We start from the raw sequence: 19,969 nt of genomic DNA, 5'->3' as shown, positions 1-19,969 counted from the left end.
CACTGCCTCTTTCTTTCTCTCCTCCCAAGCAAATTTAATAAACCACACACTTGGCATTCTCATAATCATCTATAACTTCAGTGCATCTTCAATGAATATTGTTGCTCAGACAGTTGGCTTTGCTCCCACTCTAAGTCATTTTTATTACTCATTACTGGCCAAAATCAAGGGCTTTTCAGTTCTTTTATAGAATTATTCCAAAGCAGTCTCTCTCTTTTGTTACAATCTGACAGATCTTTCAGAAAGGAGTGCTGAACTGTAATACACACTGACAAAACAGTGAGTTAAGGCTGAAGCTGAAGCTTACAAAAACTATGGAAATTAGATTTAAAACTGTAAATCAGATTGCAAAATTGTGTTAGCTGTTTTTAAACAAACACTTTTTCTTTACTGCTTTGCATAATTTTCTTTACATTTTTTACTTGCATTTAAAATTTTATAGCTTGATGGTAAAATCTGGTACAGAGTGATAGAGAAGGTATTTCTGACCCTGGTGCCAAGTTCTGTATTTCCCATAATACATCATCCTTTGCTCTAAAAAAAGTAAAAAGTTTCTCTTCAGTCACTGATGTAAAATGAGAACTTATCTACAGTTCTTAAATGAGAATTTAAGAATGTCTATTAAAAAGGCCTGTTAAAAGATGCCATGTAATTATTAGTCCCCATGTATCCTTTATTATTCTGTCAATTACTGTTTAAGATTTCATGAAAGAGAAATATTAGATTTCAAGCATCTGAAACTTACAGAATCTGAAACTATAAAGCAACACTAATCTTTTCACAAATAAATGTATTATTTTAACACTCTCATAAGAAAAGTAGATTTAAAAAAATTAGTCAAAATGGAGGCTTTCGATAGTTTTCATTCAATTCAATTATCCCAATTTTCATTAGGTATTTATAAACATTCTGTGTGGTTTTACTGTCATTTTTTTAACATGGGTGATGTTCATGGAAGTCATTTTAAGTCATCATCATTGACCTGACAACAGCCATCATGCTCTTAACAGTGAGATTGACCCTGCCCTCCATGGCAGCAAGGTTAGCTCTAACACGAGTGCTCCTGAATTTCAGGCACTTAAAGTTTAATTTATCCAATGTATCTTTAGTGAGGGAGAAGATGAAACTGCTGGGATCTGATTGAAAGCTATTTGATTCTGAGCAGCTTTCTCCAGAATTATTTACAGCTGCTATCTCCCCTCACGTTATGCTGCAGCCAGACAGCTGCTTCTAAATCTTGGGACATCACAGCTCCAATTTTACTGTAGGCTTCAGATGTACAGCTGGGCTGGGCTGATTTGCCATGCTACAAGTAAGTCAGAGGCTGGGCAGGGTGGTGTGAGATAAACAGAAATCCCTGGTTTGTTTAAAGTGGGCAGAGTGTAAATCCCTACAGGTCACCTCTAGAAAAGGATTCATGGATAAGATTGTGTTTTCTGCAGGAAGATAAGACGTTCCTTGCTCTGTTTTTCTCTCTGCCCTGTATCACTTTCACTCAAATGCCAAGCTAAGACCAGCACATTTTCCTAGTGGTGGAGTACTGACTAATGGCCATAAATATACTTCTGAGTTGTACCTTTTCTGGTTATGCTCCTTTAACTCTGGGGAACAACTCCAACAAGGAGAGTGGGCAGGGCAATACCTCTCTTTGGTTAAATGTGTGAGGATATGAAGAATTCTCTTTGCAGACAAAATAGTGCCAGCAAGTTACAAACTCTGGAAAGGGAACTCTGAAATGCATCACCTATGGAAGAAGAGCCAGGGAATAACAAGAAGACAGAGGAAAACATGTCCAGCCAACAAGGGAATTTGTCACACACTGCCCTGTCTCCATTCATTCCCCAAGCTAAGCCTTGTTCTCATGGTCACCTCTGAAACAGGTGTGTCAAACTTGTGGTGAAGGTTGCTTTCTCAACTGAGGTGTAGTAGCCTTTCTAATCACATGAGGAGTTAAACAGTTACTCCCCTGTGCTGTTGTTGCTGATAGCAAGCCCATTAGGGGAACAAGCTGCCTTAGAGACAGGAGCTCCTGGCCTGATTGTTCAGCTGCACTGGGCGTGCTGTGTGCACAAGATTCCAAGTTAAGATTTCAGTGGCCCTTCACCTCCAAGGTTTAACACAGGCAGGAGGGTGAGATAAACATCACTGCTGCTTAACTTGGGAGTAACTTTACCAAGATGCAGTCTCACCCAGAGGCTTGAGCAGATCAGTTTGCACTGCAGGGCTCAGACTGCTCTTGGGCTCTGCTCACTGATGGACATAGTACTGATTGCTTCAAATTTTAATCTCTGCACTATAAAGCAGATATGATTATCTCTGATTAATAAAAGTCATCAGTTTGCAGGGGAGCAGCTAGTATTTCCTGGAAATCCCTAAAAAATACATGAAGCTTTCAAAAGGTTCAGAGCTCATTGATGATGCAGCCTCCTTCCAACAGGGACAATGGCTAGGGATCAATCAGCTGATTTCTGGATCAGAAATTAAACTGCATTCCCAAGACACTTTGGTGTAAAAGGATTGTGGTTTTAAGCATATTAATTTAATTCAAATTAATCACATTAATCAAAACATGTAGAAAAAAAAAGTCATAAAAATTTTTGTAGTTTCTCAAAAACTGCAAATCAAATCTTTATAGTCTCTTGACCCTAATATATTATAGTATAGTCTCAATATAGATTTTAGACTTAGAATAACAGAATCATTGAGGTAGGAAAAGATCTCCCAAAACCATCAAGTCCAATCTTCAGCCAAATACCACCATGCCACATCTACTCATTTTTTGAACACTTCCAGGGATGGCGTTTCCACCACTTCCCTGGGGAGCTGTTCCATCCATGATTATGGACTCACTTCAGAAGCAAAGCAAAGCAAAACAGCAGAGCAAAAGTAAAGTATGGCAACAGAGGTATCCAAATCAACTGAAAGGGGGAAAAAAAAATCAATTAATCAAAGGAGCATTACCTGAATGCCTACAGACAATGTTTACTAAAAAGGGCATTGCAGGACTAAAGGCAGAGAGGTGAGCAAAGTCACTGTATCCAAATGAAGCACCATCACTGGGATCTCAAAATTCTACTGCTTTTTGGCCTATGGATCTTATAAATCAGTCACAAGCAGACCTACGGCCAGCACTGCAACAACAAATTTCCTTTCTCCAGATACATAATTCTGTTTTATAGGATTCTCCCATCAGCAGTCTTTAGAGAAGAAAATAATGCACTGCAAATTCTGCTTTAGTAGCAGAATGATTTCTCCTGAGTTTGTTGTTAAAAGCACATGCCAGGAGCTGCAGCTACTGTTACCTTTCTGTGAGAGAAGGAGAGCAGCTGGGGAGAGGTGACTCTGCACTACCAACACCCAAACTGCATCTGCTTTGTGAGGGTCCCACTCCAGGTATCCAGCACCCATGCCTGGGAGAAGCAGCCCTCTAATGTCACAGGGAGCTGCAGCACAAAATGAAATGGTTTGGTGCCTTTATCTTAAACCCTCCACAGTCACACTGGACATGTGTGTGCCCTGGAGCTGTGGTTCTGCTATTTGTGTGAGTGTTTAAGAGACCAAACAAAGAGAGCTGGGCTTGCTTCTATATTGCAGAGCCTATATTCATTTATCTCTAGTTAATGCCTACTATTTTCTGTTATCAAACATTGAACTGTTTATAGATAATGAGTTTATACTTCTAGGAATAAAATTACATGCACAAATGTCAGGTTATAATGGCTCTTATAATTCAAACTCTTAATTTATAAAAAAATGAGAATATTTCTAGGCAGAGGAAAACCCTACTTACAGTAAAATGCCCTAGATTATTAGCAAGGCAGAACTACCACAAAACATAAGGATACACAAGGATAATTCTCATCCTTTTGAAATGAGCAGCCTAATTGACAGCTGTTGTGATTTGTTCCCTCTTCTTAGGGACAAATGACCTTTAAGGCACTGCAAGAGGTCAGGTATTTCCACACAAATGACTGGCAGAAAGACTGACAGAAAAGTTATCTCTCAGAAAGGTTACCACCAGTACCAGATTCTAATCTGCCTTTGCATCTGTGCTGTGCAGGAGGAATCTGTTTTCCCAGCACACCTCAATCACAGTGCCTACAGGAAAATTTCATACCAGAATGGGGGTTTATTATCTTCCCAGGTATAGAGCTGGCTGTCTGACAGTCCTCTGAGAGCAAACTGGGAATTCTTTTTGGCTAATGCATGGCATTCAGGTCTGGCACTCTTCAATAATACAGAAGAGGTCTTTGCCTAAGGAATCCAGTAAAGTCCAAATTCTTGGTGAGCATTAAACAGGTTACATGCATGAAGCACATTTTTCCATTTAAGTGGAGACTGAGCATAAAAGTTAGCTCTGATGGGCACTGTCTCATGGTTCCCTTTCTGCAGCTGAACAAAAAAAGTTCTCTGATTTCCAACCTCCTTGAACTCCTGCAAGTTCAGACTCAAAAGTGATAAAGACTGAGGCTTCAGGCAGTGCTGCCCAGGAAACAGCACAGGTGACCAACTAATAAGGCTCAATAGAAAGGTCTGGAGAAGATATTCCTTTTAAAGACAAGAGTCTGAAAATAAAATAGCATTTTGGAAGATTTTGTTGTACTGGAATAACATTAGTATAGTTTTGCCCCTGTTTTAGCCAGTTTTGCTTAAATATTTCAGAAATTAGTAATATTAAGGAAAAACCTTGATCTTGTCTTCTGGTATTTCACCCAGGTTTTTTTTTTGGTTTTTTTTGAGACAAGGCCTAGAGCAAAAATCTTCATTTTACAGCTGTTGAAAACAATCGGGGAGAAAATAGAAATGCCTTGTTTTTTTTTTCTTTTTGAGAGAAGGAAATGATACATTTATAAAAGGGTTGTAAGCACGGTTTAAAAAAAATGGTTTATAAAGCCTTTATCTTATGGCTATTAGGATCAGATACCTGAAACTGTAGGTAGAAACTATTTCTAATTTTGAGGTAGCTAACCTATATTGGAAACAACACAAGCCAGAGTCTTCTACCTTTCTAAAAGTCCAAAGCTGAGGTCTCTAGACATTGGCTATCATTACAGCTCCAGGCTATACCCTGAGGAGCAGCAGCCCCTCACTCTTGTCCTGTGCTCTCCCTTCTAAGCTCAGCTTTCCCTCCCTCCTGAGCTCCAGCAGTGTCAGATGTGCTGGCTGAGCCCTGTGCTCCTGACTGCAGAGCCAGAGCATCTCTGCAGAGCCCCTGGCTCTGTCACAAACCGCCTGCCCTCGTTCAGCACTTGCCTTCTTCTCTCTAATTGAATATGCATCACATGCAGAGTGCTTGTAATAATTGTTACCTTTAAAATGGATTGCAATTGACAGGAAGTGTACAATGAATTCCAGTCCTCTGCACAGCTATTTTCTGTGTTTAGCAGGAAAAGATGAATGTTGGAGACATGCCAGGTGCATTGTTTGACCAGATGTACCATAAAATCTTATGGAACCCTGTAGAACAGTGTAATGCTATAAAGAAGTCTAAAGCTGCTTACTGTATGGGTTTAACAAGAAGAATCATAACAACACAAGAAAATCTTGATTTCTGCAGAAGAAATTATACTACCATGTCTTTCAATCTGAATTTCTTGACAAAATCCCTCATTATCTGACTGATGTTCCTGATTACTTCACCATGGTAAAAGAATGTTAATCTGCAGTCTCTTTACATGTGACTCCCCTTAAATTTATGTGAAAATGCTGTAATTGTTTCCTCTCTTTCAGCTGTGAGCTACATGATGGATGGTAAACAGCTAGAAATCACTGCTATGAGTAACCAATAACAGCAGACTTCATAACTCTGGTGCATCAGTAATTACCTGCATCATTTATGGTTTATATAATAAATTAGCTGCTTTCCTACCCACAATACTGAAAATATTGGGTGTCCATATACAAAATCTTGTTAGAATATTCAGTTCTATACTTCATTCTGTAGTTTCCATTTTCCCTCTTTTTGTACACCTGCATTAGATATTCCTTAACTGAGAATGTGCAGATGTGCTCTGGCCTCATTAGCTCCCACAAGGCATGTGCCCCTTTGTCATCAGCATTTTATGAAGAATATCATATTCTAGTGTCTTAAACACATACACACAGAGAATAAAGAAAAGTACTTTGAACCTATGAGGAAGAGAAATTCTCTTGAAAAACAAAGAAATAAATATTTTCTTTAATTTTGCTTAAGCACAGAAACTGGAAAATAACACACTGAAATGTAATTCATACCCTGAAGTAACCCAGAACTGTAATGAAGCAGTATTTCTACAGAAAAGCTCATCTTGTTGAAAAATTATGTCATTTTTGATGCTGGTAGGCTAAGGAACATAATACCATATGCAAACTAGTTTCCAAATGGTTTCATTAAAGTTTTTACTATCTGTTTAAACATTAAACATTTTCTTTAAATATTAATAAAGATCTTAGACTGTTAAGGTTGTAGTTTACTCTTCCAGCACAGTATCAGATGCCAGCAGTTAGCTAACATATACCAATTGGAATTATAACAGATAGGCCAAAATCACACTGGCATGTGGAGAAATGTGTAAGGAACTTCCAAAGTGAGACCTGTGGCCTGGCTGCTCTGGCAGTGCCCTGAATCACAAATGAGGCTCTCATGTGTGCTGCTCTGTGCAGTGGACTCAGACTGCTTGGGGCTGTGAGAGCTGCTGCAGAATCAAACACGGCTCTGTGGAACTCTGCAGATGCTGCTGTGCTCCATCAATCTCACCAGAGCTTTGAAGAGCAACTTCTGAGCAGCTTCTCCCTACTTGGGGTAGTTAGCACTTATCCTTTGTTTTTAAGTCTGCAGCTGTGCAAAAATCCAGCCTTGTGCCCCACTTGTGTAAAGCACATCTAGTTTTGTGAAGATAATTCTCTCTATGTATGTAACCTGTGAAATCAAGCCCATCCTAATTATTGCCACTGGTAACAGCAACTGTGGAATGCATAAAGAGAAAAAGCAAACCAGAATCAATCTAGTTCTGGGTTAGGAGCATATTCTCACATCATCAACATGCACCGCTGAAACAGAGCAGAGTGCACTTTAACATCCCATACTTAGAACCCATATGGTTAACTTTAGTTTGAAGAGTAACTTATGCAATCTCATGTTTTGTAAAAGTTGATAACTACAACAATTCCCACAAACATAATCAGTCAGAACTCCCTCATCTGAGAATTTGTGACAAGGATAAAAAAACAAAGGTAGGATTCTTCTTTTAAGTCTTCCTTAATTTTTCATACAGGAAAACTAATTTAGTAGAATTTTATATAATGAACCAAAGTCCTTTGATTTCAATGGCATTTGGCTTATGCTATAAATGAGCAAGTTCTAAATATATCTAATGACAACAGAGTTAAAAAGACTCAGTCTCTTACTTAAAATATAGTTGTATCCCAATGGGATTGATTTTCTCTAGTTTGGAAACACTGACACTTCATGTTATTGTGTTAGATGATTTTAATACAAGATTTATCACTAAATTCTTCAGTTATGGAATAAATCTCTAGAAAAAAAAAAACAACCTATCTGTTTTGTATTGCTGTGCATAGTACAATATACTGCTGAATTGGAATGCAGCAAAATTGCTCAGCACATAGGTCAAAAGAGAGGTTTTAATGTTGAGGGTATTCATAATAGGTACCTTAATTAGAAGCCTGTGTTGCCTTACACTTGCATGAGTATGTGTCACCAGGTTCATAATTGCTCCTCCTATGAGGCCTGTGTTTGGAAACACAATTAAGCTGCTATTTCTGGCCTGGCTGGGGAGGCTACACTGGGATTTCTGCAGAGCACCCAGCACTGGGGTCTCTGCAGAGCATCCAGATTTCTGCTGCAGGTGGAGCTGACCTCACCCAAAGCAGTCTGCAGGCTTTGGGAGCTTTCCTACTTTTTACTTGATATTTTTTTAAACAGCAATGCTTTTGCCTGCCCAGAAGCCCTGGGGCAATGGGAGCCCTTAAGGAATCTGAGCTGTTGTGTGATTCCTAACAGCACCAAACTGCTGCTGGCAAAGATCCATTCTTGCAGTCTGATGTTTCTCCTTTTTAACTTCCATGATTTTTACATGAATGCTGATTCCTCACAATTCTCTTTCAAGGGCTGTTATCTGCAAAGTTCCCTATCAGCTGTAAGAACTTCACAAAGGCTTTGGTCAAAACTTTTAGAAGTATGTTGGTAACAATAGAATTCTCACACAATAAGCTGCAAGAAGAAAATAAATACATGTAAATAAGGCATTATAATAGTCTAAAGCCCTTGCCAGCATCCTGTCTTTTTAGTGACTGCACAGCTGTGTTTCCATTACACAATTAATGGCTTTCCTACCTTCCAAAGAGACATTTGTACCAAATGGTAGCACAATGCAAGACATACCAAACAGCTGCCAATAGCTCATCTCTTCCTCATGGCACCGGCTGTGCACATAATTAAGGGCTAAAATGCCCTTTGTCAAAAGTTTTCAGACTAAATGTCTAAATCATGACTAGGATTCAAATAAGTGCCCTATCTTTGCACGTATTTTGGTACCTACATGCTTTCATTAACCTACAATAATGAACTGGGGTACAAGTTTGAGGATCTTTTTCAAGCTTTTGACTTTTACTTCAGCTTCAGTCACACAAATTAAAGGAGGTATTGACCACACTATGCCTCCAGAGAACCTGAGAAGAGTTAGGAGTGTTTGAAAATTCCAAACAGACAATCAGCACCCTCAGAAGCACACACTCATGTAGTAATTACTATTTTTCTTGTAAAAGCATTTTTCTGAGGTGCCCAATGATATGTCCCTAGTACACCCACCTTCTGCTTTCCCACGGAATCTTACAGAAGCTATTTTAATCATTTCACTACAGATACTTCATTTCATGCAAAATGGTCACCTGAGCTCTCAGATTTAAGTACAGTTGAAGATGTATCTTAGTGTAGCAATTTTAATTTCTGCTTGTTTTACTGTTGTTTTTTCCCCTTTGTTGATGTCAGTAAAACATCACCAATGAGACCATAAGTAATTTAGTAGACCTGAAAACACTGGAAATCTTTGCAGTACTTTTTCCAACAGTTCAGCATCTTCTATTCTGTTTCAGCTGAAGTCAAATTATGTCTCATTTATCACTTCTCCATGGAGCACTCTAGATTACAGCTTTGAGTGTAAAGGAGTGTTAGATGAGAAAAGCCACGTACTCTAATACTTAAGGGAAAAGTGTGGCACACAGAGCATAGCTGCTATTCACATTTCTCAGACTTCTTGTTCAAATGCATCTCAATTCCTGAATAGCAGCCTACATCAGGAGGCAGGGAAGCTGTTTAAAGATGACTGTAGAAATGAACAAAAGAATTCCCAAAATTCCCAGATACAGACATATAAGAGCAGATCAGTGAACGTACTAATTCAGTATCCTGCTTCAGAAACTGATATTAATTGCAAATAATTCTGCCCAATGTAAATCCAGGATGGCATTCTGCCAAGGTAATGTAGTTAAAAGGTGGCCCATCAATAATAGGTCTTAAATAAAAGTAAAAGGAGCTTAATATCACGAGGATCTCATACTATTCAACACTGTTCAGATCAGGAGCAATTTTCAGCATGAGGATGCTCTGCCTGGGTTAGAAACTGGTAATGCCTTGTGTCCATTCCCCTCCAGCCTCTATAAACAAAGCAGTGTAAATACAGGAAACCCTGAACAAACAAATGTTGCACAGAAACTAGACAAGTTATTTAATAAAAACTCCTTTATCTTAGATTAGGCCCCAAATAAAGAAAACAACAACATGGCACCAGAAAAATGCATGTGAATTCTGATACTGCTGTCTGGTTTCGGTAAAATAGAGTAATTCCTATTTCATAGCTCTACAGCTTTATTTTTCCAAAGAATTAGTTTTACAAACTTGGAAGGGAAACATTACTGTTGGTAGGTAGGAGCTGCAATATCATGTCTATAGGACAGATGCAAAGAGAGCAAGTGTTTGTCCTGTAGTGTCAGATTGGCAGTAAAATCTCATAGTCATGAAGAAAAGACCCCACAGACTTCATAAGAACCTTTTGGTTTTAGTCTTGATAGGTTAAAGGCCCCCATATAAGTCACTAATTCCTAATATATCAAAGACTAACTGAATTTCTTTCCAACATCCAAAACTTGGCAAGGAAGGAAACTTTTAAGAACACACTTCAATAATTAGTATTAGAGTATATTTCCTCTCAGTAAATTGAAATAGAATAAATTGCATTTTCCCTTGTTAGAAATTGAATTGCTTGCAAGAGGTTAGGGCTGTGGTGGCAGATCACAGAAAAAATAAAAACATACTTCAGAGGAATGAAAGGGAAAGATGAGATTGATTTTGTGTTTTAATTTTGAAATATCAGCAGCAGTTCCTCTAATTCTAATAAAAATGTAGACATGCAAAGGATCTATTAGCTCATTGCCATTTTAAAGATAACTATATTACATTGACCACATTCCTACTTTTCTTTGATCAGAAGAAGAAGAGTCATGTCTTAAAGCAGCTAAGTCTCCTTTGTTACTGGAAGTTTGCTTTCACAAAGCCACCACTTGTTTCTTTCTTTTGCTTATTTTTCTAACCATTATTCCACATAGCTCTTAACTCTCTGTTTATGTCCCCACTTCCACATGATTATGGATTTGCCATCCCAGGAAGAACATTCCAAGAAAGTATCATTCGAGCTGTTCAGAATATATCCTTAAGCTTCATTTTTAGTGATGTTATTATTATCTGGCATTTTTTATTCTTTTTCTTCTACACAGAGTCTGATTTCAGCTTCATAAGAATACTTCTTGATCCTGGACAGCACAGGCTGTTAACAGTCTCTTCATTTTCCATTACCATCATTGCCTCTATCAGGGAATGGAAGAGGCATCAATGTTCACAAAAATGTCCAAATTCAGCCTGAACACAGTTATTCCAGTACTACCACTATTTTCTGGCCAGTGAAAAGTTCTTTATATCCCTTCAAACAATTTTCCAGCTGCACTCTATTATGCCCCATCTGGGGCAGAACCCTTCCTTAATCCTTGCAGAAACCAGTCCTGCTAAAATAAACTCAGCAAGTTTGAACTGCAGGAATTCCTGAGCCATAATCTTGAGACAACAGAGCACTGGGGTACTCCTTCCTTTGTGCCTGCAACATCTCGGTCCAGGAATTTAAGATAAATAAGCACTTTGGAAATGGTTGTTTCTAGTTTGTGAGCCAAAGAAGAACCTGGCTGAGAAGCTGTAGGAACAGCACCATCACCCCTCTTTTGGTAGCAGCTTCCATTCAGGGGTCATTCTGGAGTTATTTTTAGGTACCATTTAAGGTGCTGTAGAGTAGCAAAAGTTGGTTGTGGTGCATAAAAAGGAGATACTGATGTAAAAATGTTCCCTGTCCCACAAACTGGGCCATGTTTGGAAAAAAAAAAAAAAACAACTTTGCAGAAGTCCCCTCTTCTAAGCAACTTAACAAGACTAATGATCCAGAGCTAGATCCAAATTTGATTGAAGGCAACATTAATTTAAAGGGCAAATTCTTATTGGCTACCTAATTTTCAACATTTTTGCTTTAAACTTCTTTTTCTAAGCAAAGCCATTCAAGACCTATGATAATTTTAACAGTAGGATTTGCCTTTATATCTGAGGCAACAGTTTTGCTTTGCTGTTGGTGGTCAGAAGTGCATTCTGTGCCAGTAGATTGTCCAGCTTCTCCCAAGGTGAACTTTGGTGATGGTGAGTAGATTATACCAGAAAGAATAAGCCAGGCCATGAAAATGCAAAATATTGCTGGCCTTTCTTTCCCCTTGGTGGTACTGTTTTCTTTTAGATCTTTTCCCTTTCCTAGTTCTTCCTCAGGCCTTATGAATCCTTTAAACCTCCCAGATCTATAGGGAAATAGAAAGTTATTGTGTGTCTTCCAGAAATCTGTTGGGGTGAAATTCATTTATTCAGTAGCAAAGCCTACTGATAAAAAAGACCAGAATTTTTCCCAGGACATTGAAGATCCTGTAAGAATTTCACTCTGCTAGTGTGCTTGCAAGTTGAGAGTCAGATATGCTTGCATATCAAAATTAACACCATAAACAATTTTATATTCTATCATGAATCTGAGTTACTTTTGCTGATTCTTTCATCCAAGCATATTCAGAAATGAGCATTATATCACTATGCTGTGAACATTCATTACAGCTGTATAAGTTTTCAAGAAAAATGTTCAAATCCAAATCTCTTCCTAATATTGAAACTTCTAATCAGAAGAGAAATAAAATAAAGCAATTAGGCTATAATAAAGGTTTCTATGATCTCAGGAAAATTATAGTAGCTTGAATTCTCACTGCATTTTAATTCAAAAGAGTTAAGGAAAAGTAATTTTCATCAGTTATTAATTTATCAATATCCTTGACTTCATGGAGTATTTTGAAATCTGTGATCTATTTAAATAGATAATAAATTTTAAATTATTCAAAGATAATAAATTTTATAACCATCACTTAACACTGAATTCTTGGGTTTTTAGTAGCTCTGCCACCTTTAGATCTCTCTTAAAACTATAATCAATTTTACATCCTAGCTTCCTAGCTGCTGTTGGAGTATGGAAACTCCCTGTTTTGATGCAGGAACATAACCCTGTAGGGTGCACTTCCCAAGAGAGGTGGCATTTCCCATGTTTTTGGCAAAATCAGTGCAACTACAGAAGGCCTGCAGGTACCTGCAAGAGGTGGATGACACTCCTTCAGCAGATATTAAATCAAGTGAACGAATGCAATATTGCCGTCAAAGATTAAAATTCAGTCAATTTTGCTGGAAGGAATTTGAGGATATAATTCAGCCTCTACCCAATACCTCTGTACTAATGTTATTCCCTCAAGAGGAAAGAATACTGTTTGCCATTCTGCTTTTACCCAGTCCTGTCATACTAACTTTATTCCCTTGAGATGAGAAGTGTTCCTTAAAATATCAGTGTTTCAAAAATCTTACATTTTCCATCTCCCCAGCCACAAGGGCTGGGGCATAGATTATGGCATAGATTATGTTCATTTTCTCCTTTTGATGCTCCTTTAAGGAATTCTATTTTCATTGCAGGTAAGATTGGTACTTTGTGTGTTCCATCTTCCAGGTGCATTAATTACTTACCTAGAAAATCTCTCTAACACTCAGTGAAAATATAAGTGGTTCTAGAAAATAAATTGAGTACCAAAAGCCATTCTGGCATAGATTATTGCTCTAATTGGCTGGAACTTAACTGTGTGGGAGGAGGAAAGGATAGAGAGGAAAAAAGATCATGCTTTCCTTATCTCACTGAAAAGATAAAACTAATGCAGCTATTATATCATATAAATTTTTTCACTTGAGTTAAAATAAAATATTGGTCTAAGGTAAACTCAGTGGTTACAGCAAGGCTTAACATACAAGTTGATTCCTTCCTCTGCCAGTGAGAACTGAACTGCAAGGGGCATTTTCCAGAATGATATCCCAGGTTAAAAAAGAATTTTCTACTTTTTAATCTTTCTTAGTACTTTCAACAGCTGAGAGTAATAGAAAAGTGAAGCATATTTTATTAATTATGTGTTTTTAAATACATAAATATTATGTCAATTTTACTATAAATCTTTAGTAATAACCACTACTTACAGAGGAAATTACCAAAGCAAAGTAAATACCATTCTCAGTAATTCACTGAGCTAAACACCTAAACCAAGTGCCTGGATTAGTTCTAAACTGGTGTTCTTGTAATTAATGCTCTACTCTGCAATGTGCTGTCATTGGTGATTTATTACAGCTCTTACATTAAAAGTATAACCAGATTTACAGACTCCGTGGAGAGTTAGAAATGCCGCATTACAAATGAGGGGGTTTAGTTTTATAACAAAAAAATGTCTTATTGCTACTTGTGTATTAAAATGGTTTTCTGGTAGCCCTGGGAAAACTAATAGTGGTGTATAAGCACTTTATGCCAATTTCATTTAGAGTAGAAAGAGGTTGGCTGTGTGGGTGACAAGGGAAGGGAATTTATGGTTATGGAGAAAATACTTCCAAACACTTGGAATCCAGAAGACTTGAATCCTAACTTTTTCTTCCCACAAAAGCAATCCCACTTGCAAGTACATACATTCAACATATTGAGAATTTTTGAGTGGCATTTAAGCAGCCCCTGGAGCACTGCATGGCCCTGGCTCATGGCCCCTCAGACAGGAGAGGATGTCACCCCACAGGCTGCTGTGCATGGTGCAACTCCTTGGGCACCCAGGGATTTTCAAATTCCAGCTGAAAGCCTATTGCTCCTATTTTTCTAATTCTCATCAAAAGGTCTTGACATCTCCTCTTTAAAATAACTCCAGAAACATCTGACTGAGAGGCATGACAATTTGGGGAAAGGCTCCTATGGAAGCTGTTTTTTAACGTGGTTTTCAGAAGATCTCTTTAGAACAAATTGTTTTGCTCTGGAGGGATTTGTGCTGCACAGCACTGACAGTTAAGTGCTAAATGGATCTCTCCATGGGCTCTGTATTACTGTTGAACAAAACACAGAAGCTGAGCACTAAATAAAACACTGCACTTAAATACACTAATAAAAGCAAGGCCAAGAGAACAGTGGGTCATTTTTACGCTATATCAGCAACTGTCATGTTTCAAGAAAAAGCATTCAGACATCACTCCTTTTATGACAATAACTAGCTCTGAAGCAGTTGTTTTATTTAATTTTTTCTAACTCATGGTGAGAAATTTGAATAAGTTGCAGTCAGTGAATAAATGTGTCATATGTGTGAGTGATAGACTTTTAAAAAAGAGAGCAAACTATGTGGGGAACACAGAAGATTCTGAATGAAGCTAACAAGCTACTTTTACCATTTTAAGCAGCTGAAGCTTTGATAATAGACCATATCATGCTTGTGCCTGGAATAGGAAGGAGTGGAGCCTGCTCTAATTTAGCTATTGAAATAACACCTGGATTTTTGCAACACAAAGGAAGAAAAGGAGTCTGGATTTAATCTTCTAGCAAGCAAGCAGTGATAGTGAAAGATCAAAATACAGGGAAACTAGAGATAAGAGGAGAAAGACCAGCACAGCTCAGCAAAGACACATATTAAAAAAAAAAAAAAAAGCCTCACAGGAACAAAAAAATATTTGGGTTATATTTGCTCAGGGGGTAGAAAAAAAAATTGATGTACAGCAATTCAATTCCAACATTGGAGGTATGTGACACAGATGCTGTGGCTGCAAATGTTACACCCACTGTGAACAGAGGCCAAGGAGATCAGCAGGGCTGTGCTGTGGGACATGACACATTCACCCAGAGAGCAAAGGAAAAATGTGCTGCTCATGTGGAGTGCAAACACCCAGACAAGGATGAGGGACTTTTTTCTCTTCAACAATCATTTACTGAAATCAGCGTGGAACTTTGAAGTAGGAAAAAGCAGGAGGCTTGTAGTGAGTAAAAGGAGGTAAAGTTGTGGGGAAATGAAAAAGATGCACTAAACTGGATTTGCAAGAAATCCATAAAGATTGTATCTTGATGGGATTGCTGGGAGACAAGGGGTGAGAAGTTTAAAATCAGCTATACCAAGAAAGCACTCCAGGCAACAGTAAAAGCTTGAATTTAGTAGGATTGCTCAGAAAAAGTATAGAGCAAAGGCAAAGATATAGAAAAAAAAACTCTTTTCCTCAAAAAAAATGTATATTAACAGAAGTTTTGAAAATACAAGAAAGGAAATTTAGTTTAAGAATTTCTGATTCTAAAATGTGCCAATAGTACATCCACTTTAATTTTTTTTTGAGTCTTGAATGAGATTTTCTAAATGAAAAAAAAAATATCATTCAGCTTTAGAACCTGTGGAGTACTTTATCTCATCCCAACAATTAAAGTATGCAGTTGTGGCTCCTCATAGCAGTATCCTTCCCTCAGAAGATTTTCATATATACACAGATATCTATTTTATAGAGATGTAGATCCTGTCATGGCACTCCTGATACATTTTTCTATTGTTTCAAACAATGCATGATATTGCCACAAAGACATGGGATCATGTTTGCTCCCAAGTGGAAATGCAAGAACCTATCATAATTTCTATGAGTCACAAGATCCCAGACTTAGAAGTTTTTGACAACTGGTACCTCTCATCTAAATTCAATTCAAATAATTTAAGACTGCTAACCTGTAAATATTTTTTGTGCTTGTTTTACTGTCGTTCAGTATTGCAGCCCAAAATGAGGGCTATGGAATGTGTGCTTGGGATAATTGATGGTGCTACCATGGAGTCCAAAATATCCTCCCATATACTAATTGGTTTTATGCCATTTTGCCTCTGAAATTTGTTTTAATGATTTTGACAGCTCTCATTTTTCCTTTGTTAAATCTTAGTGATTGTTACTGGATATTTATTTTTAGAAGCACAAGCATATAACAAAAAATACATAAGCCCACTGAGGACAAATAAAACATCTCCATAGTAACATTCTGGATAGTGATGTATGGCTGGTTGCAGACAGACTGACAAACTTCAGTTCTAACTCTGCATCAGGATCTGTTAGCATAGAATCCTGAGCTCAAAAGTGACTGCAGAAATGAAATGCCCCTTTTTCCTCTCTGTGGTTATTTGGCAGCAATGACTGATTTTTTCCAGATGTGGTTAAATAGGAAAATTTATTTTATTAGTTTTAATATAATCAGTTGCAAATATAATCAAAAACATCCCCTTAAGGCAAATGAATATTTTGGCTTTGCTTGATTTTTCCCACAAGAAATTCTACCCTACTCATACATTTTAAGCTTATTTTATAATACCTTTAAATGACATTTTAAATAGTTTGTTTTGAAATTAGTATTGATATTGATGTCCATACAGTGCAATAAGGATTTCCATCTGCAAGACAATATTCATAGTAATAAGAAAGATTGTGCTATATTTTAAAGGGACAAGTTCTTAAAAGTCCATTTAGGATTATTTTTTCTCTCTAGGCCTTAGTGTACTCATACCCAGGACTGCATTATGCACAGCCACTTGTGTTACCACGAGCCATTTCCCAGGCTCCCCCTGTAAACATGAGTGAAGCTAATTTCCCTCAGCTTCCCTGCAGTTTGCACTGAAGCTCATATAACTTACTTGCTGTTTATGTATTTTACCAGTTGTCTATGTCAAGCTTTCATATACAAATCAGAGAAAAACCTGCAAGCAACTATGATTTTTAAAGCTAAAAGACACCTTGTGTCTAATTTGTCAGCAAATTAGGTGGGTTTAAAATCCACCCTTGAAACAGCAGCAATTTCTGTTCCTTTCATCTAAACAGTTCTGTATTCCAAGGGAACCTGGGATAATCAGTAGTTTGCTGTAGACATGAGTCATAATTATGTTCTTTCTCTCTCATTTAAGTTGTTCGAGTTCATGAATTTTTTGGCTGAGAATGTCATCTTCTGTTACATGGGACTCGCACTATTTACATTTCAAAATCACATCTTCAATCCTCTTTTCATATTTGGTGCTCTTGTATCCTTTGCTTTAAAGAAGTACATATCTCTGTGTGTGTGTGTGTGTGTGTGTGTGTGTGTGTGTGTGTATATATATATATATAAAGAATGCATGTTCCATGTGAAAAAAGAAGTCAACAAGCAAACCAATCGGTTCCTCAAATACTAAAGATCAGTAAATTGTCAATTCCAAGCACAATCATCTATTACCTATATGCTAATAACTGCCCCAATGCATGTAGCACATGTTCTTTGGACAGTTGCTGTTTTGCTCCTCTGCTATAGGCAAATAGCTTTAAACCTGCTGGGGAACTTTTGCCAGTGGTTTACAGGTGGGGTGGGAAATTGGGACAAGTATTGGGACACATCTGTGGGGACAGGTGCAACACAAAACCTTTTTTCCTGTCTGGAGCCAGTGCAGATCCCCAAACTGGAGAGCTGCCTCCAGACAGATGTGTGCCATAAGCAGGACTTCCCCAAAACAACTTAAATGATATGAAGTCCTTAAAAATCACACAGTTCTGCTTTGCTCAGATCTTTCCTTCTTTATACTTGGTATCTCTAGCATACATGGAATTATTTACACCATCATGTGCCTAAGAGGTAAGAAAAGCTCTGTGTCTGCCATGGTTTCTCAATAAATCTTACTCATAGAGTGATATAGATTCTTTTCACAGTGACAATTTATTCAATGATTTTTTTTTTTTTTTTCTCAGAGCAGCAGGCCTCTGCTTATCACTTTTAAATGAACTGTAATAGCTTTGAAAGTTGGGAGCACACTGTTGATGTGCAGTAATTGTTATATGTAATTTCTAAATGAATAATCCGGACTGCATCAGAGCTGCAGGCAGCTCCTGGGGCAGCTGCTGGGACTCAGACATTGCCTCTCAAACTCTTCACTGCTCTCCAGTCCAGACCACTCAGACTGGGAGTGCCATAATTGAGCCACAAGACAAGGGAAGGGCAAAAAACGTGCAAAATGTGCAAAAAGCATATACAGGGAGCTCAGACTGCCTTTCTCTAAACCTGATAATGGCCTCATGGCTCCAATTAAGGAAACTTTTGGTATAGTTCCACAGAGGAGTAGTAAAGAACTTCATCAGAAGAATCTCAGCTGAGAAGGGGAAGAAAAAGCAAAAAGTGCTTGATATAGACAATATGAATCACCAGGAAATAAGGAAGTAATAATCAGGTCCAAAAGTAGATTTAGTCTCTGAAAATTGCTGCTCAAGGACATAATGCTCTTTCTGCAATTGATGATGGGCATTTTCCTGAAGAGCTGAAGATGAAGTCACATGTGACACAAATGTGATGAGTAGAAGTAGAGTGATTGAAGTGAGATATATAATGATGAATATAAAACCAGGATGTCTGGGAAAGGCAGATCTCTGCCACTGCACAGGGAGCATTAGAACGTGGCATGTAAAACTTAAAAAGATAATGTCATATTTGTTTAATTACACCTTAAAAAGAATTTTAGAGAAATATTTGGGTTAATTCTGGTTTTGTCGGTAGTTTGTCCACTATTTTCCTCAACATCTTACATTTTAGGTGGCAGTTTTTGTAGCAAGAGCTTCCAACATATACCCACTATCTTTCCTTTTGAATTTGGGTCGAAAACAAAAGATTCCCAGGACCTTTCAGCACATGATGATGTTTTCAGGTAAGAGCTATTTTGGCTTTTTTGGTATTTCTCCTGTCCACATTCAATGAATGACAAAAATAGTCATCTATCACTACAAAAAAACACATTTATCACAAATAATTTGTTATCTTAAAACTCAAGGTCATCTCTCCAAAGAAGCAAATGGATGCCTTGTGATCAACCTCACTGTGCTCTTTCCCTATTTTAATTAACATTTTGGAAACTCACTGCCCAGGAAGCCATTGTCTTTCAATCCATTGTCCCCCATCTGTCTACACTTTCATGACAATTTGGGAATACCATGTTTTTAAGCTGTGCTGTTTTAGAGGCACCTGTAGTATACTTGAGAGTATTTTACACAGCAGCAAATAAATACCCAACTTGGATAGTGTTAGTGCTGACACTCAGATCAGACATGGCCTTTGGCAATTCCTTAAACTTCTGGAACAGTTTTACTTTTAAACCTGATCATTTCAATTCCACAGACCTTTTCATATGTATTCCAGCTTGATATTAAATTTTGTTGATTTTGCTAACCTTGTAGAATAATAAAAAAAAAATAAAATCCAGAAGAGGGAGCCATGTTCTAGTCTGATTTGCACATCATCCCCATAACTGTTAAGGCTCATCTGGATTACCTATTTTTTTACTTGTACAAGCTAGAAATAATTCCACTTGACTTTCTAATGCTAGTTAGGAAAAACTCACTTATAAGCCAAGTATATCTGTTCAGTAAAAGACAGAAATGCGGATACCCCTACGCTATTGATGATATAATTTTTTTAAATTAGAAACTCAGCACATTTTTTGCTTCATTTTTCTGCTTTTTATGCAAAAATGTATTCCACATTTGTATGGATAAAAG

The 19,969-nt window shown here is 37.6% G+C and overlaps 1 protein-coding gene across 2 annotated transcripts in view; it reads left to right on the top strand.

Annotated features, from left to right (window-relative positions):
• SLC9A9 (solute carrier family 9 member A9) overlaps window positions 1-19,969 on the top strand; it is a 176,505-nt gene that overhangs the window by 83,221 nt on the left and 73,315 nt on the right. For both annotated transcript variants that reach the window (XM_054639225.2, XM_077183933.1), the window contains exons 10-11: window positions 17,365-17,478; window positions 19,011-19,122. In XM_054639225.2, coding sequence (XP_054495200.2) covers window positions 17,365-17,478; window positions 19,011-19,122 — 226 coding nt within the window. The remainder of the gene's footprint in view (window positions 1-17,364; window positions 17,479-19,010; window positions 19,123-19,969) is intronic.

Source organism: Agelaius phoeniceus, chromosome 10 (assembly GCF_051311805.1).
Source record: "Agelaius phoeniceus isolate bAgePho1 chromosome 10, bAgePho1.hap1, whole genome shotgun sequence".
In the NCBI taxonomy this organism is placed as follows: domain Eukaryota; kingdom Metazoa; phylum Chordata; class Aves; order Passeriformes; family Icteridae; genus Agelaius; species Agelaius phoeniceus.
Note: the sequence above shows the minus strand (reverse complement) of the source record. Positions and strands in the feature narration are given on the sequence as shown.